The following is a 19,898-nucleotide window of genomic DNA, read 5'->3' as shown; positions in this document are numbered from 1 at the left end:
CTGTTCTCTGGGAAAATGTCAACTCGCCCTGTTGGTGACACAGAACAGTCGCCCACTGTGTCTGTTCCTCTCAGACTTTAACCCTGCATATCTATTTATGGGTGTATTTGATCCATTTACACCATTGACCGTTTAAAACAATGTAAAACTGCTGTGCTGATGGTCGGACGCCTTTTTGTCTCCTCAGCACACTATGCTGCAGCTCATTAAGGAGGCGCTGGGCCAGAACGGACTGACTTCCAGGGATGACTCCCCAGTGACGGAGGTCCTCAACCAAGTCTGTCCGTCCAGCTGGAGAGGAGCCTGCAAGACTGCTGTCCAGCTGCTCTTTGCCCAGGCTGGACTGGTGAGTGGAGACATTCCAGACTGAGGTTGTTATCCAGGTCTGGAGAGCTTCACAGGGCAACGTTTCATCAAGCATTATTTCATAGATTCATCACTCCCTTCTGTTCTCTACATGCCAAATGAGATTGGCATCGTGCTTGCCCTAACACCCGTCACTATTGTACTCAATGCCATCTATATGACACTGTACTATACTATAATTTCTGCAGTGTGTGTGCCGCACTGATTATAGACAATCTCCAGATGTACTCAAATGTTTCCGTAGGCCATGTTTCGCTTTTATTGAGGTACCGGTGTTTAGCAGGTCCAATAAAAATGTATTTGTTTTCAGTATAATTTGTAGCAAAGTATCCTGCAATGATACAGATTGATGATAATGCTTTTCATTTTACATTTTTGGTGATTTAGCTAATGCTTTACCAGCAACAGATACCATAAATACAGCAAATGATCAGTTAGTGCTCTCTTACAGCCCACAGAAACAGTGCCTGCACAATATTCATTATAAAAAACCCTATTGGCTAGAGGTAATGTCGTTAGAGTTGCTTGTATGTCCCATGTTTAGTATTTATACTAAACTAGTATACTTGTTAACACCCACCACAACAATGTGGTAGAGATACAGAACCACAGAGCAGTACAAAGGGGGTGACAAGTCGACGTAAACAAGCCCGCTGCCCATCTCGTTTACTCCTTGAAGCCTCTTTTCAACGTCTGCGGGTTTGGCAACTTGCATTACATTGTTTGTCAGTATTGTAATGGAGATGAGGAGATGTGTCTGCTTGCTTTGAGGAGCTAGAGAGGTGTAAACAAACACCAGCAAAACACAATGGAGGAGAAGCATTCCTGCAACATCTGGGTGAAGGATGGGCTCGCCCGGGCGGGCCTGCAAACAGAAACCCCCCCACCCCCCCCCCCCCCTGCTTTTTAAAAGGAGAAGCAGGGGGGAGGAGGTTCGGCAGAGGAGTCTCCTCTGCAACACCAGCGTGTTTATGCTCCAGTGTTTATTCCCTCAGTGTGGTCTGCTGGGCTGTGCGTGTGTCAAGCTGAGGGAGTGTTCTCATCTAGCCTGCCAGCACTGTGCTAAATGTAAAACAAGCCATGGATGATGGATGAACACTTTACATTAGCTTCTTATCTGAGCCCAGCACTGGCCACCCCAAAATAGACCCTACATCAGCGTGCACACACACACTTGTATACACAGTATCTCCCTCACACTTTTCCACGTACTCTTAATATATTCACTTATACACACACATGCTCATATACACACGCAGTATCGCTCTCTCTCTTTCAAACACGTGTGGTGCTTAAAGTCTTGATATCTGTCCTGTTGTCCTTCCTGCCAACGTTATTCCAGCGCCCCTTACCCTTCCTGTTAGGGAAAAGCCATAACTCAAGACTTTTAGTGTCCAGCTTAGGAAGTTGACCTTGTCTGTGTTGCTGCTGTCCCTCCTCTTTCCTGTCCCCGATGACCTTGCCGAGTGTGTTTTGACACGGCTGGTCTGCGCACACGTGCGGCCGTATCGCAGGGCTGTGGGCAGTCAGGGGTTCCCGAGGATACACCTGCTTTATTAATAACAATAGGGCAACTTCCTGCGACACAGGAAATGGGCTCCTCCCAACTTCCCTCTCACTCCATGATGCAGTTGTATTGGTTTTCGAGGCCACTTTCCAAGAACTCGCCAATATATTTGCCTCGCAGCGTTTGACATGACCGGAGTCCGTTTGCTGTCTGATTGAATGCGTTTGCCTTCCACCCATTGAACTTCCTATCTATGCCCGGTCACAGGCACAGAGGGAATTGAATGCCAGACACCAGCAAAATGGTGTTTACGTACCGTACGGGGAGGAAAGCTTTCTCCCTTCACAAAATCTGTGCCATTTTATTTTTCTGTGTAACATGTTAACTTTAGTACTCAGTATTCAGTACAATTCTGATATGTTCTGATACAAATGTGTGTTTGTGTCTGATCAGGTGGTTGTTGACACAGCTCAGATTGAGAACAAGGAAGCTTATGCTCCCCAGATCACTCTGGAGGGATCCAAGGTGGTCGTTCAAGTTCCCTCTACATGGTGAGTACAGAGTCAGCGCAGGTTACTCAGCAAAAATACAGAAATGTGATCTCTGCAGGCAATGAAGATGAGACTGAATGGGTTAAATCGGATACATTTCTATGCACCACGAGTCGATGGTGTGGTTTTGTGTACGTATCATAATTCAAGTAGAGTACGTTGAACTGACAAACATCATTTCCATAAGTAAATGCAACACTCAGCTGTCGGTGATGGGAGATGACAGAATGATTATTAGGAGAGACAACAAAGTGATGACACGTTGCAGATTCAGGTGTTCACTCCGTGTAAACTTGCAGCTTCCCCAAAACAAGATTTCAAACCATCCTTTCGCATTCGCAACACACTTTAAGAAGACGTGAGACTCGGGGCTAATCTACAACGTCCACAAGTGTAAACCAGTTTCAAATAGCACCATAGGTTTTCCGGTGCTTTCCAACAATGGAGGAGAAGCAAACAGCACTTATCACGTTAAAGCGCCCTTAGGTAAATGGAAGTCCCGTTTCATTCCCTTAATCCAGCCCGCATATCTGTTTTACCCCGATTTTAAATCAAATCAAAACGTCTCTAAAGAAGACGGGGAGATTGGAGATTCCCTCTGACCTGCTTCATATTCACACAGGTCTATATTATGTACTTGACATTCACGCCTGGAGCTTTCCATTTAAGCTCTGTAACACCGAGCAACTTCACCCAATTAGATGAGAAGTTTTAAGTCTTTGCTCCCGGTCAAACTGGTGTTGGTGGAAGGAGGGGAAAATGCCACGTGTCACCCATGGGGAAGACGGGTCTGTGTGCTTTTTGAAGGCAGGTGTGTTTTTATTTGCGACACAGACAATTTGATCCATGGAGAGGTTCTGGGCCGTGATGAATATGTAAAGCCCCGGTCCATAAGCTGGGAAAGTATCTTGTCGGGCTTGTTTTGAGCTTCTCCTCTGCTTTTAAGCGTATCACATGTCAAGTATTCATCTTGGAACACCAGAGCTTTTGTATGCAAGGCGCTGTATTGAGTTTTTCTAAATTCATGTCCTGTCCTGTTGTGTGTTTGTGTGTGTGTGTGTGTGTGTGTGTGTGTTGGTTCAGGTGTCTGAAAGAGGACCCGGCTACTATGTCCTTGCTGCAGCGTAGCTTGGACCCGGAGAAAACACTCGGTTTAGTAGATGTGCTCTACACCGCAGTCTTTGACATCAACAGGTGGAAGGAGAGAAAGTGAGTGAACACACCGACAATAACAAACACACACTCTGATCTAACAGCTCATATGTTGTAACCCAGCTTTGTCCCAGCCAGCTGTCTTTAAAGGGGAAATATGTGTTTAAATTAATTCAAGATTACTTAGATGGACCTTTTTTTAAGAGCGTTTATTGCCAGACAGTGACATGGAATGTAAATCACGCCTCTGTAATTCAGCTGTGTGTAATCACCTTCATTAAGGGATCCATTATGAAATAGCCTGAATAGCTGCAGAGTATTAACACAGATCTAAGTCATCAGATTATTGCCTGTTCTCTAGAAACCTCATTTTCCTAAATGTGAAGGTTTTTTTTGTATGTATGAGATTACTGCTGGAACAGGAAATGTGGTGGGATGTAAGAAAGGAACATTGCTCATCGCTGTGCATTCTTGTAACCCCACATGAATCTGAATAGAGGTGAAACCAGAATAAGTCCCCCTGCAGAGAGTAGAAGGCTATTTGTAAACTTTAAGGGTGCATGCTGGAATGAAAAGATAAGTGACGCCAGACCACCAACGCCTTACACCTTACAATAAGCCTTGGCCCAAAAATATGCTTAGAAGGAAATCTGATCTGAGTTCATTTGTAATTAGCCTATTCCAGGATATATAAACCCTTTCTTCCGTTTCCCGTTTCTTTACCTATTAGTTTAGAAAGAAGGCTGAGACAAATGAATAGCTTGTGAGTCGATGTAGACATTGCTGAAATGCATGAACATAGATGTTGAAATAGTAAAACCCCTGTGTCTCTCTGCTCCCCTGAAAGAGAGCAAGCTTTACCCACCATTCAGATCCAGCTGCAGAGGGACAGCACCGACTACAGCAGCCAGGTGGACCTGACCCCAGGCACCAACGCCAAGATATCCAGCGGTTTGCCCAAAACAATCTCCAAGCTGACGTCTAAGTTCACCAAGAAGGTTTCATCCAGCTCTGGCAGCGGGGGCAGTTACTCCATCCCCAGCACCCCCTCCCGCAGCATGCTGACCAGCAGCAGCTCTGAGGACAAGGCCAAGAGCCTGGGCCACAATGATGGGAGGCTGCAGAGCATCCTGCAGATGGGCAGCCTGTCCTGCACCCCTGATCCTACGCAAGGCCAGCTGGCTAACGGCTCCGAGGACCAGGGGATGAATCTGCCTACTGACCAAGAGATGCAGGATGTCATTGACTTTCTCTCAGGATTCAACATGGGCAAATCCCAGCAGGCCTCACCACTGGTCAAGAGGAGGAACTCTGTTGCATCCGCTAACCCTGCTGAGCTCAAGCCCCCGAGTGGCCCCGCATCAGCCTCCCAGGTGATATCTCACAGCGCCCTTCAGCCCCCGGCTCAGACCCTCTCCCAGCCTCAGCCTCCACCGCCGGTGCAGAAGCAACAGCCTCAGCCACAACCCCAGCCGCCTCCTCCGCTGCAACAGTCCCAGCAGCAGCAGCCCCCTCCTCCAACCCAGCAGCCTTCCCCGCAGGCCCTGCAGTACTACCAGCACCTCCTGCAGCCCATCAGTCAGCAGCAGCCGCCTCCACAGCTTCCTCCTCAGCAGCCTCCCCCTCAAGCCCTGCCACAGCAGAGGGTGGCAAGTAAGTGGCTCGCCACCTCTGCCCAGCAGCCTCCGCCACAAGGGCCCCCTGCAGGGCTGTCACCCCTGGGCCCCATCGGACAGTGGAGCTCCGCCGGTCTCCCGGATCTGAGCTCAGACCTGTACAGTCTGGGCTTGGTCAGCACCTACATGGACAGTGTCATGTCAGAGATGCTGGGTCAGAAGCCCCAGGGGCCCCGCAACAACACCTGGCCCAACAGAGACCAGAGCGAGGGAATGTTTGGAGTTCTTGGAGACACACTTCCCTTTGACCCAGCAGGTGAGATCCAATTCACTGTTATACAATCATCATCATGCGTTATGCCTTATATTAAAGATCAGTAAATGTCTGGTATTAAAAAAATAATGGCATCAGTTGGCCTTAAAGGTGTAGTTCACCCCAAAATATGCATTCACACTCCATCGTGGACGGGAAAACTGGTTGATGTCTGTGGGACAATCTGTGCAAACCCACCACAGCCTTTTAGAACTGTTGTCTAAACGTCTTGCTGCAGCTTCAGTCTTCAGCACAAATCTCCATTAGATTACACAAACAGCTCATGCAGCATGTTCTTTGTTTGCCACCAGACAGTTGGACTGTGTATTCAAAGTTCAATATTTACCCTTTGTCTTTTGGTAAGTGTCCTGCTTGTGTGCTCTAGAACACAATGTTTCAGAGCTGTAACCCTGGAAACATACCTCGACAGGCTGCAAGAAGGTTAAGGTGGAGCTGTGTGCGTAAACTCAGCTCCTGTTTGCTCGGCCTACTGACTTCAGTGGAGACGACCTCATTTACACCTTTAAGTGCGTTTTCACTTTAGGATAAGTTATCCAGACAACATGTCGATGCAGAACGTACGTCGGGGACACACTCACGAGATCAAGCATGTCCAGCAGCTGTAAACCTCTCTCTTCTCCATCTTCCTGCCTCTGCTTGCTCTCCTTCATGAAGCCATTTGAAATTGGTGCTGGAGTTTCTCTTTTTGCAACCTGCAGGACAATAGTTGAGGTCATGCATGTGAGTGTTGCTGTCCATGCTCTTAGAATTCAATGAATAGAATACACAGCATATTTGATGTTTGACAGTGGTTTCATGTCTTACCATTGCAGTTACCATTGTTAGTTGTTTATTCTGCTGGTAGACTGCTGTTCAAACTATAACACAGGTGCCATGACTGACATCAAGCGCCCATAGAGTTCAGTTGGAGCTCTATAAAGTCTCTCCCCTGAAATCTTTGGTCCCCATAAAAGAAATGAAGATGTACAATGTCATTTTTTGGCCGATTGTAGAGCCACACATCAGGTGGTAAGAACACACAGGGCCCTAAATAGGCCGCCGCGGTCTGTGTGCGTTCCGTGCACAAGAGGCCACATCACGACTGACTATCCACATCGTGACGTTTAAGTAAAGTGGTCTAATGGCAGAGAGCATAAACGAGCCAAAGCACTCTGATGTCGTGACCGGGGGGACACCAGCACCGACTGAAGAGGAGGAGGAGGAGGACGTCTCTCTGCTCTCTGCTTCATCACCGCCTCCCTGCTCAGTTACATATTCCAAACTCCACACTAGTCTGCGTTCACCACTTCCCTCAGCTCCCTGTTCTGCTTTCTCTTTTCCAGGATAAACGATCAGACCGGGGCGCCTCATAAAGATCTCAGTCCTGTGCCATTTAGCATTTCACAGCTCCATGCCGTGCCATAGCGTTCGCTGATCAGACTATTGTCTTGTAGGTGGATTGATGATGAATCCGGGCTGTGATGCGTGTCGTGATTACAAATGCTCCAATGTAGGTCAAATTGTGTGAGCAGCTGTTTTCCCCCTGTAGTGTCTGCTGCTGCTGCTGCTGCTGCGACTGCACGTTAGCGATTTATGCTGAATTTAGAAAAGCGTCCGTTGCTATTTTTACAGTGCAGCAGACTCTTTTGATTGCAGCGAGGGGGGGCTTATTGTCCAGAGTTGACTTATGTGCTATTGTGATGTTTCTGCTACGGTGGACAGTCTGGACAAAACGGATTCACATCCAGGGCACGGAGCAGGAAAAAGCTGAGGGGGTCGGAAAAAAACTCACCGCTGTGTTTATCCTCCCCTTTCATTGTGCAGTTGGCTCCGACCCCGAGTTTGCGCGTTACGTCGCCGGCGTCAGTCAGGCCATGCAGCAGAAACGGCAGGTGCAGCACATTCGTCGGCCCAGCAACGCCCGCAGCAACTGGCCAATGCCCGACGAGCAGCACAGGACCTGGTCTCACCCGGAGTACTACAGCGAGGGGTAGGTATCCCTGCATGCACTGCTTCACCACACTGACATTAATTAACCCCTGCGTGTCACATCGTCTTGTTACCGGTACGTGTTTTCCTTGTATCTCGTGTAAATGTGTCCACACAGAGTGAATCTAGAGGCACCGCACTTTGCCGCCACCTCCTAACCTCCCCGGTTCCCATGAAGTTGCGATGGCGCCATCTCTCCATTATTAACATATGTAATTTGAAGCCCTAAAACCTGGAGGTGAAGGATGAGTCATTATTTGCCAAGGCTAAATAGAACACTTAACTCAGGCCAGTTTTACCTGTGGAGACGCATCCAGATAGCTTTAGGGGAGAAACTGTGACAGTGTGGGAAAGAGTTTCTCTGGATGATGTGGCTCTCAGTTGAAATTGTCACAGGAAGACAAACTGTAAATGGGTTCTGGGTAATAGGAGGAAGAAAAGTTCATTTGTGTCACCTGGCGAGTTTCAAAGAACATTTGAACTTTCTGACCTACATTTGACTCCAACATGCTGCAGTTTCTCTCTGGGTTTTGTCTGAATGTCACCGTGTAGTTGTAAGTTCAGGCGACATAACCGTACCTTGAACAGTTATGTAGAAACTTCTTGGGCAACTTTCAGGCAGCAGGTTAAACTGGGATGGTATGTGCAACTGGCTGGCGACTCTTGACTGCCATCTGCTGACATTTAAGGGAACTGCGACTAGGTTGGAGTTCAAACCTATCTGTGAATCAATACGTACACATTGAGACATTTCTGCTCTAAAATGTTACAAATGCCACTGTGAGTACATGGGAATCGCTGCAAATAGCCTTTGTGCTCGTGTCCTTAGGGAGGCGGTGAACAGCAGCTGGTCAGCCAATCAGGGGGACTCGGCCAGCTCCAGCGACGAGACCTCTTCGGCTAATGGAGACAGCTTGTTCTCCATGTTCTCTGGTCCAGACCTTGTTGCAGCAGTGAAGCAAAGGAGGTAAATCACTCTTTGACTCAGGATGACAGTTTCGATCTGTTTGTCAGCTCCACTGCCTCCCCATCATTCTCCTAAGCTGTGACAATGCTCAGTCTAAATGTCTCCGTCCTCAGAAAGCACAGCTGTGGTGAGCCGGAGGTCTGCACCCTGCCTTCTCCTCCGCTCCATCACATCGGGGATGATAACCAGGTACGTGAGGGACATCTAAATGTCCCACTAAAGGCTTGATTCAACCTCAGGTGCGTTTTGCTGACCCCCTCGCCCCCCTCTCTCTCCCTCTCTCTCCCACAGGACAGCAAAACTAAAACCTGGCCTCCCAAAGCTCCATGGCAGCACTCCACCCATACTAACGCCATGCCTAATCCCAGCTCTTCCTTGTACCAGATGAACATCCCTCCTTCCTCCCAGTGGAGTGACTCAATGCAGATGCTACAGTCACCGGTGTGGTCCACTGCCAGCGACTGCTCCCCTTCCACTGGCATATCCTCTGGTTTTCCTTTTACCCAGCAGCAGCAGCAGCAGCAGCAACAACAGCAGCAGCAGCAGCAGCAACAACAACAAAAACCCATGACAAAGGGCTTCAAATCCTTCCCCCTCAAACACGAGCACAGGCCCTCCTACCTTCACCAGTACTGATCACACTGAGCACAGCCCGAACGCCGGCGACGCCCAGCGGAAGACCTGTCGCCACATCCTGATTGGCCACCGAGCGGGCCGAGCTGCAACCCTTTCACACCACCCCCTTTGAATTGGAAACCTTCCGCCTTTTCCCCACTCTAAAGGCAAAATTAAGTAAACACACTGGCTCAACATTTTTCTATCTATATTTTTCCATGTCAAAACATCCCCCATTCAAAGAGCAACATATTTTAAACTGTATTGAACTGCCATGTTTTAACCAGGAGAGATGCATGTGTCATTGCTGGCAGCGGTCGGTCTTAGCGGTCGTTTCTCTGTCTGTCGAGCCAAACGCACTGCGTCTCCTCAGACACGAGCTGGAGACGTGCACGGCCGTCACCCACTTGCTTCTGCGGCTAACAGTGTGTGTGTGTGTGCGTGTGTGTGTGTGTGTGTGCGCGTGCGGAGGGGAGGGGTTATAAGGGGGGGCAAGGGCTTTGAAATGCTCTCATTTTTGCCCATAATAAATATACTGTGTCTACATAGCTGTAACTGCCAAATCTCACGCAAGATGACTCGGAATACAGCTACCATCTACTGTTTCATAGCTTGTAAATTACTGAAGTTGAAATATAAATATTTAGTTCTTTTTATTAAGAGGCTTTGAGCAGGCTCAGCATAAATATAGTAAGTCACTGCAGAGGTGTAATTTGAGAGAAATACACTACTTTTTCAACAACTGACCAGAGTTAGAATTATAGCAGTAACTATGTGCCATGTTGGTATTGATAGCACTTGCAGAATATGATTTCCAACCAAAGCGTTGTTCAGAAGATGAATGGTGCTGCAGAGATAAAAAAGAGGCGAGGTCTGAGATTTTTGATAAAAACCCCACCGAAGCTCCACGTCCCGCTGGGTGAGAACACGAGGGGAGGAGCTTCACAACACGAGGGGAGGAGCCTCACAACCCAAGAGCGGTCACGTCCTCTTCTGTAATTGGCAGTTATCTTCAGATTGACACCAACTCCCATCAACCTAACGTTTGTTCTGTTTAAAAATACAATATTTTTCTTGTACAATTATCAACAGTATTAATCTTATTTTTATATTTTCTTACATGTTATACCATTACTGTCTGTTATGTATACTTGTAGGCATATTACATAAAACATTATTTTCCACCTCCCAATATGTGAAAAGCACATTTTTTTCCTACAGAGTTGAACTACACCATATATCTATAAAGGTTACCAAATATGCCATATGCTAAACACTAAAACATTGTGTGATGAGGGCGTTTTGGAGCCCTTGTTTCTTCAGTTTCTATGGCAGTGGGCTCTATTTAAAAGCCCAGAATGTTAACTTTTTGTGATGTTTGCGGATGCCAATGTTGCCTGTATTTATGAAATGACACCATGTTTTCTGAAAACTAACATACTTAACATGTTTACAGAGAATTGTTTGCTGTATATACATATAAATATATATCTTTTTATAGTTAATGTGCTTTGCACAATCAAAATATAGGGTTTGTTGCTTTTTGTCTGTGTTATCTCCCTAACTGTTGCAGCCTTTTTTAAAGACATCATTACAGACCTTGGACTGTAACTGTCAGCTTCTCAGCTGTGTCAAATGGTTTACTAGTGGCTTCTACAAAAGACAAAATAGTTATTAAAAAAAAAAACATGTTGCCCTGATAGAAGATATGAAGGGGGACTGCTTGGCTTACGTTGCTTGTTGTTCTCTTGAGCTGGCAACTGAAACTTTCCAAGTGTACCAGCAATGCAAAAAATGAATAAAAATGACTAGCAATTCAAATGAGCCATCGTCTTTTTTTGGCCTAATGTCATTGATGTTCCATTTTAGTGTTTAACATGTTTAGCACATGACAGTCGGTGTGGGGTGGTTTATGTTATGGGGTTGCTTTTTTATTTTTCAAATGGGTTTGATTTATAAAGTTAGACTGTGGCAAAGTGTTGGAGCCTGTGTGTCAGATTAAACCTGATGGTGCTCGGGTCACTATGGGACTTGAAAAGTCGACTCAAAGAGCATAGGTGTGACTGCTGACATTGATGAGAGAACTGTGCCATGCAGGTGTAGCAGTGAGCAGCACGACACCGTAATTTAAAACAAATGTTTTAATGCAATCTGCAATGAAGGTTCATCCATTCTGCCTCCATAGCTGAGGAACTATAAAGACAGTAAGCTAAATTCACAGTATTCTCCACGTGATGTAAAACACAAAACATCAGTCATTTTGAAGAATAATTTTCACAGCATGACAGAGAATCCTTTGATTCTCTTCTCCCACCAGTGGAAACTTCAAATCCCACTGCAAGACATTTGCCTTTCAGTAAACTCATACACTGAACACAATGAATGACATGAACTTGTAAACAACGCTCTAAAATCCTTCAAAGACACAAAGGGGCCAATCTTCGTCATCTTCCTCCTCCTTGCACATTCACTACTGTTGTCGGGGTTGTGGTGTCTTCAACTGTTGTCTGTAAACAGAGACACAAACACACACCGTGTTACTAAACTTGTGTCACCTCTGCAGGTAGCTTGTGTGCACTTTGGAGGGCTCTTACATTGGAGGAGACGGCTGTGGAGTCCGGACTGGCATCAGCTATGGTGGCCAGGTAGACGATGTTGCGGTGCAGGATCTGTTGGTATCTACAGGTGACACACACACACACACACACACACACACACACACACACACACACACACACACACACACACACACACACACACACACACACACACACACACACACACACACACACACACACACACACAACAGAGGCTTTACTCTTAGTTTGACCGCAGCAGGAGCAGTGTGTTCATGCTGCAGCACAGAGGCCTCTGAGGCTTCACTCACTGGACACACTCCACCGCTCGTCCTTTTTGCATGTTTTCAGTGATGCATCGGATCAGCTGGTCGTTCTCATCCAGCAGCTAGGACACAACAATGTAACCAAGGAAGGATAAAGCAGAATGTGGTAATTTATTGAACACTTATTAAGTCTGAGTTCAGAAATGATCTAATGTATTTGATAGGAAGATTTAATTCCAGTACCCAGTTTGAGTGATTTAAAACGCATCACATAACAACTAAAGGGAGAAGACAGTGTTTACTGCACTAAATAGGAAAAGGAAACTGGACAAAACTGTTTAACTTTTCAAAGAAATGTGAGAGAAATCGATCACTCAGACAGGAGGGCAAACATTCATTCCTTTCAAAAAGATCGGCTCGTTTGTGACAGCCCGGAATATGTAGTTTGAATGAATCTAACGATAACGTGACATAGCCAAGAACATCGTTAGCATGTAGCGAGCTAGACAGCTACATTGACGATCTGCTTACACTCACACCACCACCAGGACCCTAACAGAGACCTAAAGCTACTTGTAGCTATCGGCTCCATGGTATAACTCTTGTCGTACCCTCTGAATGGTCTCCTGGTTGATCTTCGCGCTCCCTCTCAGTCTCCTCGGTACAAAAACAATCGACATGTTTTCACCCGCTCTTAGTGTTGACGGAACTTTCGCGTCTTCTTCTTCTTCGTGGCTCTAGCTTGAAACTTGACAACAACGTCGAGATCGTTGTTATACCGCCATCTACTGGAGTCAAGGTCGACTAGCAGCCTACCAAAGATGTGTAGCATGTGGGCTGCAATATGGTACCAGCACCTACAAGTGGCAACTGGTGATGTGTATAAAGTGTGTGCTGGGTGTGTGTTGTCATGGAAACCCTTCAAAGGTGTCAAAGTTTGTTTTAATTGTTCATTGCTCCAAACTGCAGGGCTTGCATGCTTTTGTGTATCTGATACTACAATGCTTACCTCTTGCAGAGGACAGTGTATGTTAAGTTTATGTCCGAGGAAAAATGAAACATTTAGAAAAATAAAACACAAACTTAGAACAGTTGTAAACTCTTTATCATTGTCTCAGAAACTAAACTTTTAGACACTCCCTCCTGAGTGTGATCCAGAAAGTGTGACATCTTGTACATATTCAACAAAACACCTGCTTCACAATTCCAGTGACTCAAGTAGCAGTAACAGAGTTGGAAACCTTTGCGTGTTTCATGTGTGATCTTTTATCTTGCTTGATCAGGTCTCTACTGAACAGGTCTCCGTTCAGTCTCCACTGCCCAGGTCTCTACCGCTGTGCCTCCAAGTGCACATTTTGAAAATCTGAGCATTTGCCTCTTTTTTCCCCGTCGTTTGTTTTTGCCCTTTTTTTCCCTCGTTCCGACGTTCTTTTTTGCTCTTTTTCTTGTACAATTATTTTATTCCCTTTTTCATTCTGTTCTTTCTGTCTCATTTTTCACATTTACCCTCTTTTTTCCAACCCCAACTCCAGCCTCAACTCTCGCCCTAATCCACCGCTACAGAAGGTGGGAGAAATATTCAAAGCTCCACCAGTCGACTCCAAATGGCCCCAAATATGCTCCTGTTTTCAGCTATTCCATATTAAAATGCATTCAAACTTCCCCCAGGACCTTTATACTTTCAGGCACAGAAACCATTCAAACCTTCTTCAGGCACAACTTGCAATCACAGCGCATTTTCTTCTGGAAAGCATAAATGAACCATGACCCAATATGAAGACCTGGTGGGATAACGTGCTACGGACAAAGCTCACAATTTTGCTGCAATGTGTGAATAATTAATTGTCCAGATCACAAGCAGATAGAAATGCTATTCATCCAAGGAGCCTCTGTAATAAGAGGAGGGATGAGCCCGTCTGACTAACAGGTGGACCAACTTGGTGGATGTTTTTGCTACAGAAGGTTGTTCTACCAGTAATGTTCAGTAAAAATATGAACAGGACAATTAGACAAGGTCAGTTAGGGAGGAATAAGTCTTTTTGTGACTTGTATGAAGCTCAGATCTCATTCTTCCGTGTTCCAGTTCTGTAGGTAATTGAGGATTGAGACTCACTGCATTTCATTATAGGCTGTATAATGCTCTTGTATTCTTGTGAGCAGGTTGTTTCCTTACTTAACCCCAAAACTTCCACCAAACTATTCATGCTCCTAATTTCAAGAGACGTGTCAAGGGAATGCTCTTTATTTTATGATTAAAGGGACAAAATGTCAACAGTTCAAGTCAGAAATTCTACAAATAACAGATCAAGCTAAAGCTAATGCTGTAAACTCCGCATACGGATTAAAAATCACCTTCCTATTGACAGCTTGCATCAAAAACAAAAATGAAGGGCCTGTAGAACCATTAAGCATGAACACAACTCATCTAATGTGAGGTGGCAGTTAGAGGAGTCGCGGGGGGAAACGTTTGCTGGCAGCACGATGCGGGAGACGAGGTACAAATACATTCATTCAATCGTTTCAGCATGGTGGATGGTGCGAGTCGCTTCATCACCGCTTGGATCTTCGCGACTCTCGATGCCAACGAGTAACGCAACGGCGACAACAAAACGGAACCTCGGGGGGGGAAAAAACAACAACTGCAAATAAAAGTTGGGAGGGACAAATGTGTAGCGGCGGGCAAAGCGGAGAAAGATACATCAGATTGACTATATCAACAAAAGAAATAAAATAAAGCTAATGATCACGTGAGTCGTGATCCGAACACTCACAGTATCAGTGGGCTTCTGCATACAGCGTTCAATATCAAAGACAACTTCAGTAAGAAATGAACTCAATTGATGCAAAAATACTTAAGTACTCCACCAAAGTTATTATGTATTTACACGTGTCATTGTCCATCTGACGTCTGGCTGAGAAAACTTCAATTTGGGAGGAGGGGGGGGGGCGCAAAAACATAAAAAATAAATTGTCAAAGTGGGGAGGAAAATGAGTTGAAGGTCAGAGAGGCGGCTCTCACATCCCCGACGTCGACGAGTTGACCCGGGTGCTGGTGACCGAGAGGACGTCTTCCTTCCTTCTGTCGGACGCAGAGACCAAAGAGAATTTCTTGAGCCGGAATATGTGGTGACGCTGGGAAACAAAATCCTGGAGGATCCGCCGCTGCACGACTACGCAAACACTTTGTTTTCCTTCTGAAAGATCAAAACACAGCACGTTAACTCTCTGATGTTAGCTTAAATACCAGTTTTACTGTACATCTACGCCGATAGATTTACCCTGTATTCGAAATCGGAGAACTCCCGGCCTCCTCTGCCGCCTCTGAATCCGCCTCTGAATCCAGGGGGGGCTCCCCGTGGCGGCCCAAAGGAGCCTCTGCTCGACGGCCGCCCTCTGCCGCCGCCGTAGCCCATGCCGCCTCGGCCCCGTCCGCGGTAGCCTCCTCGCCCGCGGCCGTGCCTCATGGGGACGCCGAACGTCTCCACGTTCATCCGTCTCTCCTCCGCCCAGGTCGGCCTGCGATCCCTGAGAGAGACCACACAGAGAGAGAGAGAGAGAGAGAGACAGGTCAGAACCCCAGAGGAGCGAGAGGCGGGTGAGCTGACACCATAAAGAGAGCAACACTGATTGGATTCAGCACAGTGGCACAGACAGACGGAACAGGAAGTGGTCTAGGACAGAGACCAGCCGACTCACCTTGCCTTCTCGTCACAGGACAGGTTATCAAAGAAGGACTTGGATTTGTCGTAGTAGCACGAGTTAGCCCCGCCCTCTTCCTCCTCAGCGGCGCCTTCGCTGACTGGAAGCTCCGGCTCCACCGTCTCTTCTCCATTCACAGGTTTGTCAGTTTTATCATCTGTGGTCAGAGGGGAGGGAAGTGTGTCAAACATGACACGCACACGCACGTACACACACACCCGTACACACACGCCCCATCACATCACACGTCTTTCTGATACTGAGCAGCAGTGAGACCTTTCAGCTTGAGTTTGGTCTGGAGCTCCTTGTCGATCTCCTCCTTATGGAACTGAGCGTTGGCCGTCTCAAAGTCAAAGTCCTCCTCGAACTTGATGGGTCCGTCCCGGCGCACGTTCATCTTGCCTCGGCTGTGGTTCCCCCTCCCGCGGCCGCGGCGGATAGGCGGAGCGCCGACTAGGGAAAGGACAAGAAACAAAGCTAAGAACACTTTGTAGTGAATTTAGCCATTTCTCTGTTTGAACCAGGTGTCACTACGACGTAGTCTTACGAGTTTGCCGCTTGTTTGGATCCCGGTTTTCCATGGCGCCGTGCTCGTTATCTGGCTGTGACACTCGCTGCATCTCAGGAGCTGAAAAAACAACAAAACACCACAAACGCTCAAACACTGCAGAGTGGAATACAAATCATAATCCCAATCTCCGGTTCGGTCCTCTTCCATAATTTCCCCTCACCCTTTCTCTGCTCCAGGAGGTCGGGGGGCTTCTGGCTCCCGACCGCGGCGGGTCTGGAAGCTGCAGCCTGGCTCCTTTGCCCTACGGGTGCGGGCTGAGCGGCGGCGGCCGAGGAGGGCGCCTGCACCACATTGGCACTCTTCACCAGAGGGTCCGGCTGAGGGCTCGTGCGTCCTGCGGAAAAAAAACAGCAAATCGAAGCTCAAATTAACCGACGTCTTTTGCGAGGGGAAAAACATCAGATACCTTTTAGATGCTTAAGATGCATCCAGGTTACAACCAGTGCAGTGCTGCCTGTATCAGCTAACGCACACCTCAGGTTCACGCCCACTAGCCAGACATACAGCATACAGCATCTGCATCAAACTGAATGACAAACCTGCAGGCAGCGATTTCCTGAGACGCAACTTGAAACCTCAGTCTTTGTGATAAATACTATCAAATGTGTCCAAAACAGAAAGTACATAAATAATGCATCAAGTATCAGAGTACAGGCAGCAGAGAGTCACTTTGGTTTCTCCACAGACTCTTGTGTCTTCTGGGATAATGACTCTTCTCCCAACACGCATGACATCATCATGGGTTTAAGGTGCAGCATCGGGGCTTTTCTCTCCATTTTCTTGACATGCCAGAGCAACAATCACACTGGAGACACTTTGGGGACAGATAATGGACTTGCCGCTCTTCACTTTAATAGTCACATATTTTTTGCTCCTAGAGTAAAAATCACAGCCCATTAGCACTTGGAGCAGCTGGGGCGCACACAGGCTGAGTGGCGGCTGCTGCTGATGGCTGCACGCTTCCTAATCAGATTGACCCTTTCCCAAAGATTCAATTACATTACTTTTGAAAAATGTTCCTGCTTCAAAAGATGAGAGCATTCAAACAGCGCCGGCCAATTACCCTGGTCTACATGAGCAACATCTAGAGACGAGCCGGCTAAAGGGGGGGATGAAAGAACACTTGATGAAAGCTGCAATGTCTTTTATATTTGCCCGGGCCAAGCTGGTTGATTACGCAAACACTAATGGGAGTACGTCCTTATTTTCTGAATTCATTCCCATCGGTCCTATTTAGGTCAGCTCGACCCTCTGTTGACTCGGGAGCTCTCCATTCTGCTTTGCTACAGTCGATGCATCAATGTGAACAACTGACATCCTTTATCGTTTGTTGGGGCTTGTTGTTTGTTGTGGTCCATTGTGTTGAGAGAGTCAACGTGCAGGCGCTGCTTACCTGCCCCTCCTGCTGCTCCGAGCGACAGCGGCGCCGCAGCGAACTGGCTGTACGGGGGAACGGGGCCCCTGCTGAACGGCGCATAGGAGCCCGCAGACTGGTACGACGGCGGCGGGGCACTGGTAGAGCTGAGCGACGACTGGGACGACAAACACACACAAAAACACCATCAAACCTCTGGGCTTACAGGCGGTTAAACCGTCCAGTCGCTCAAGCTGCACGTCGTCACTCATCAAGTGTCAAGGCACAGAATGGCTGAAGCGTCTGGTTGGAAATGGAGGCACACCGTACCTGCAGCCATTAAGGGTGCACACACACTTCCATCTGTACTGTGATATGGGCAAATATGCAGACTATGCCTTACACAGGGATGGGATTAATTGGACTCCATGGTTTGGGGAATAGAGGATGACTGTGTGTGATGTGAGAGGGAAGTTTGGCTGCACTAGGCAGGCTAATGTTCAGCTATCTCCTTCATTGGTGGTTGGGCCTCCTGGATGATTAATACTCAGTTGTTAAAACCTCCTGGGGACAAGACAAGTGGTGCTCATCACCACATTATGACTCAGACGGAGCTTTTGGGTTCAACAAACCCGAGGCGAAAGTTACTGCAACTAATCATACTTAAAAACAGTAGGTATAATTCATACTCATATAAAAACAAGTTTAATTTTTGAAACAGTCTGTACTGCAAGGCACTCTAATAACATTAGGTGAGGCAGTGGCTCAGTGGGTAGTGCTTCCGCTTGAGAAACGGAGGGTCGCCGGTCGAGCTCCTGCCGAGGTGCCCCTGAGCAAGGCACCGAACCCTCAATTGCTCCCCCCTCTGCAAAAGGGTGGTAATGTGGGGAATGTAATATAAGTCGCTTTGGATAAAAGCGTCTGCCAAATGATCTTAATGTAATGTAATTAGGAGACGCAAACACACAAAGTCTAACCTGCACGATAGCCGGGTCCTGAGGCAGGCTGCTGGGGGCTTTGGGTGGCTCACACACCGTCAGATCTTTAATGTCACTCCCTCGGAAAATGATGTATTCGAAGACTTCATCTCGGGGTGGAATGGGCCTGTCAGTGGGCCGATCCTCAGTCCCGAAGGAGCGAACTGTCGGAAAAATCCAGAAGATGATTCAGTGTGTGTTCATATTAGTGGGGCCTAGAATTTCTGTTGAGTTGGCTGAGTTACAATTTTTTTAATCGGCATTTAAATGCATCACTTAATTGCATTACCGACAAATAAACTAGACACCCGAGTTCTCGTAGCTAAACAAACAATATGATATCAATGTATATACGTTTACATCTTGCAATGTTGCTCATGCAACAACGAGGTCGTAACTTAGCAAATAAGTATGTTAAATAAAGCTCCATGCGCCTTTAAGCGGCAAACAAAGGTGAGTTTGCGTGTGACGTCGAGTGTAAATTATCAATAGGATTCAGCTGAAAGGCGACAGCAGTAAATTGAAGCGCGTCGTTGCAGTTAATTGGTGTAACTAACAACATTAAGAGTTGCATACAGACGATTGAAAGCGACTCTAAACAATTGTATTATTATTTAAATTCGCAGAGCAGGTGCCTCATTTGAACTTGAGAAGTCACAAACGCAACGTAAACAAAGAAAGCCGAGTACAACTTAACAGACAGAGAGTTGGCTAGCTACGTTAGCTCACTACGACCCGATTTAAGCGTTTTACCACTGAACTATCAAAGTGGTGGTTCAAACTTTTATTACGTTTATGGTTGCTTACCTTTAGCAAGCGCTACGGTGGAGTTTTCAGTGTCAATAGTGTACAAAATTCCTTCATAGCGAATCGCGGCCTTGGAGACGAGGCTAATTTTACTCCCAATGTATGGCGTCCCTCCTCCGCTCATCTTTCCAGCTTCGGTAATCCAGAAAACTTCAGTGTCGGTGTTTAAAAAATTAAAGTTCAGCCGTGGTCTTTTGCAAGGGTAAAATAATAAAGATGTGCCGGATGAACAAGTGAAAGCTAGCGTCGGACTCGTTGGCTGGTGTGAGCTGAGAGCTACCACGACATGGCCGATCTCATTTTACTTCACCCGCCGCTAAGGATGTTGGGAGAAGGGCTGCTACGTCTTATCCTCCTAAAGTTGTCTGCTTCTCGTCTATTCTACGTATTTTCTCACATATGGAAAATTCGATCTTTTTTGACAAATAATAATATTGAGGGTTTCTTTAGCATTTTGTTAATGTTTATCGTGTTTTTAATTTGAAGCAGCAGGTGTGTTAATTAATCAAGAGGCCACTTGACAAAGGTTTGAGAACTAGCCGCTTCATTGTATCGCGATATTATACGAGATC

The 19,898-nt window shown here is 46.7% G+C and overlaps 3 protein-coding genes across 3 annotated transcripts in view; 1 reads left to right on the top strand and 2 right to left on the bottom strand.

Annotated features, from left to right (window-relative positions):
• garre1 (granule associated Rac and RHOG effector 1) overlaps positions 1 to 10,897 on the top strand; it is a 29,656-nt gene extending 18,759 nt beyond the window's left edge. The window contains exons 7-14 of the mRNA XM_076155632.1: positions 188 to 346; positions 2,327 to 2,424; positions 3,508 to 3,633; positions 4,424 to 5,508; positions 7,330 to 7,495; positions 8,324 to 8,461; positions 8,575 to 8,650; positions 8,753 to 10,897. Coding sequence (XP_076011747.1) covers positions 188 to 346; positions 2,327 to 2,424; positions 3,508 to 3,633; positions 4,424 to 5,508; positions 7,330 to 7,495; positions 8,324 to 8,461; positions 8,575 to 8,650; positions 8,753 to 9,097 — 2,193 coding nt within the window. The 3' untranslated portion in view covers positions 9,098 to 10,897. The remainder of the gene's footprint in view (positions 1 to 187; positions 347 to 2,326; positions 2,425 to 3,507; positions 3,634 to 4,423; positions 5,509 to 7,329; positions 7,496 to 8,323; positions 8,462 to 8,574; positions 8,651 to 8,752) is intronic.
• A 302-nt stretch (positions 10,898 to 11,199) lies between these two features.
• On the bottom strand, positions 11,200 to 12,659 carry ss18l2 (ss18, like 2). The gene is made up of 4 exons (XM_076155957.1): positions 12,530 to 12,659; positions 11,964 to 12,040; positions 11,671 to 11,755; positions 11,200 to 11,583 (listed from the first exon to the last, which is right to left on the bottom strand). The coding sequence occupies exons 1-4, from the start codon at positions 12,596 to 12,598 to the stop codon at positions 11,521 to 11,523; spliced, it is 294 nt and encodes a 97-aa protein (XP_076012072.1). The 5' UTR covers positions 12,599 to 12,659; the 3' UTR covers positions 11,200 to 11,520.
• A 784-nt stretch (positions 12,660 to 13,443) lies between these two features.
• lsm14ab (LSM14A mRNA processing body assembly factor b) lies at positions 13,444 to 19,650 on the bottom strand. Its single transcript, XM_076155396.1, has 9 exons — positions 19,327 to 19,650; positions 18,520 to 18,683; positions 17,582 to 17,720; positions 16,349 to 16,522; positions 16,165 to 16,245; positions 15,894 to 16,070; positions 15,615 to 15,774; positions 15,197 to 15,443; positions 13,444 to 15,112 (listed from the first exon to the last, which is right to left on the bottom strand). Exons 1-9 carry the CDS (start codon positions 19,448 to 19,450, stop codon positions 15,089 to 15,091), a joined length of 1,290 nt encoding a protein of 429 aa, XP_076011511.1. The 5' UTR covers positions 19,451 to 19,650; the 3' UTR covers positions 13,444 to 15,088.
• Between the last annotated feature and the right edge of the window lie 248 nt (positions 19,651 to 19,898).

Source organism: Genypterus blacodes, unplaced genomic scaffold (assembly GCF_046128005.1).
Source record: "Genypterus blacodes isolate CSIRO-AG114 ecotype Tasmania unplaced genomic scaffold, CSIRO-AGI_Gbla_v1 ptg000067l_1, whole genome shotgun sequence".
NCBI classification, from domain to species: domain Eukaryota; kingdom Metazoa; phylum Chordata; class Actinopteri; order Ophidiiformes; family Ophidiidae; genus Genypterus; species Genypterus blacodes.
Note: the sequence above shows the minus strand (reverse complement) of the source record. Positions and strands in the feature narration are given on the sequence as shown.

Coding starts and splice junctions, on each gene's coding strand:
- lsm14ab (XM_076155396.1), bottom strand. CDS start 19,450: ATGAGCGGAGGAGGGACGCCATACATTGGGAGTAAAATTAGCCTCGTC. Junction 17,721..18,519: donor AGGACCCGGCTATCGTGCAG/GTTAGACTTTGT, acceptor TTGTCGTCCCAG/TCGTCGCTCAGCTCTACCAG. Junction 15,775..15,893: donor GACCAAACTCAAGCTGAAAG/GTCTCACTGCTG, acceptor CTCTGACCACAG/ATGATAAAACTGACAAACCT.
- ss18l2 (XM_076155957.1), bottom strand. CDS start 12,598: ATGTCGATTGTTTTTGTACCGAGGAGACTGAGAGGGAGCGCGAAGATC. Junction 12,041..12,529: donor ACCAGGAGACCATTCAGAGG/GTACGACAAGAG, acceptor GTTGTGTCCTAG/CTGCTGGATGAGAACGACCA. Junction 11,584..11,670: donor CCACAGCCGTCTCCTCCAAT/GTAAGAGCCCTC, acceptor CTCTGTTTACAG/ACAACAGTTGAAGACACCAC.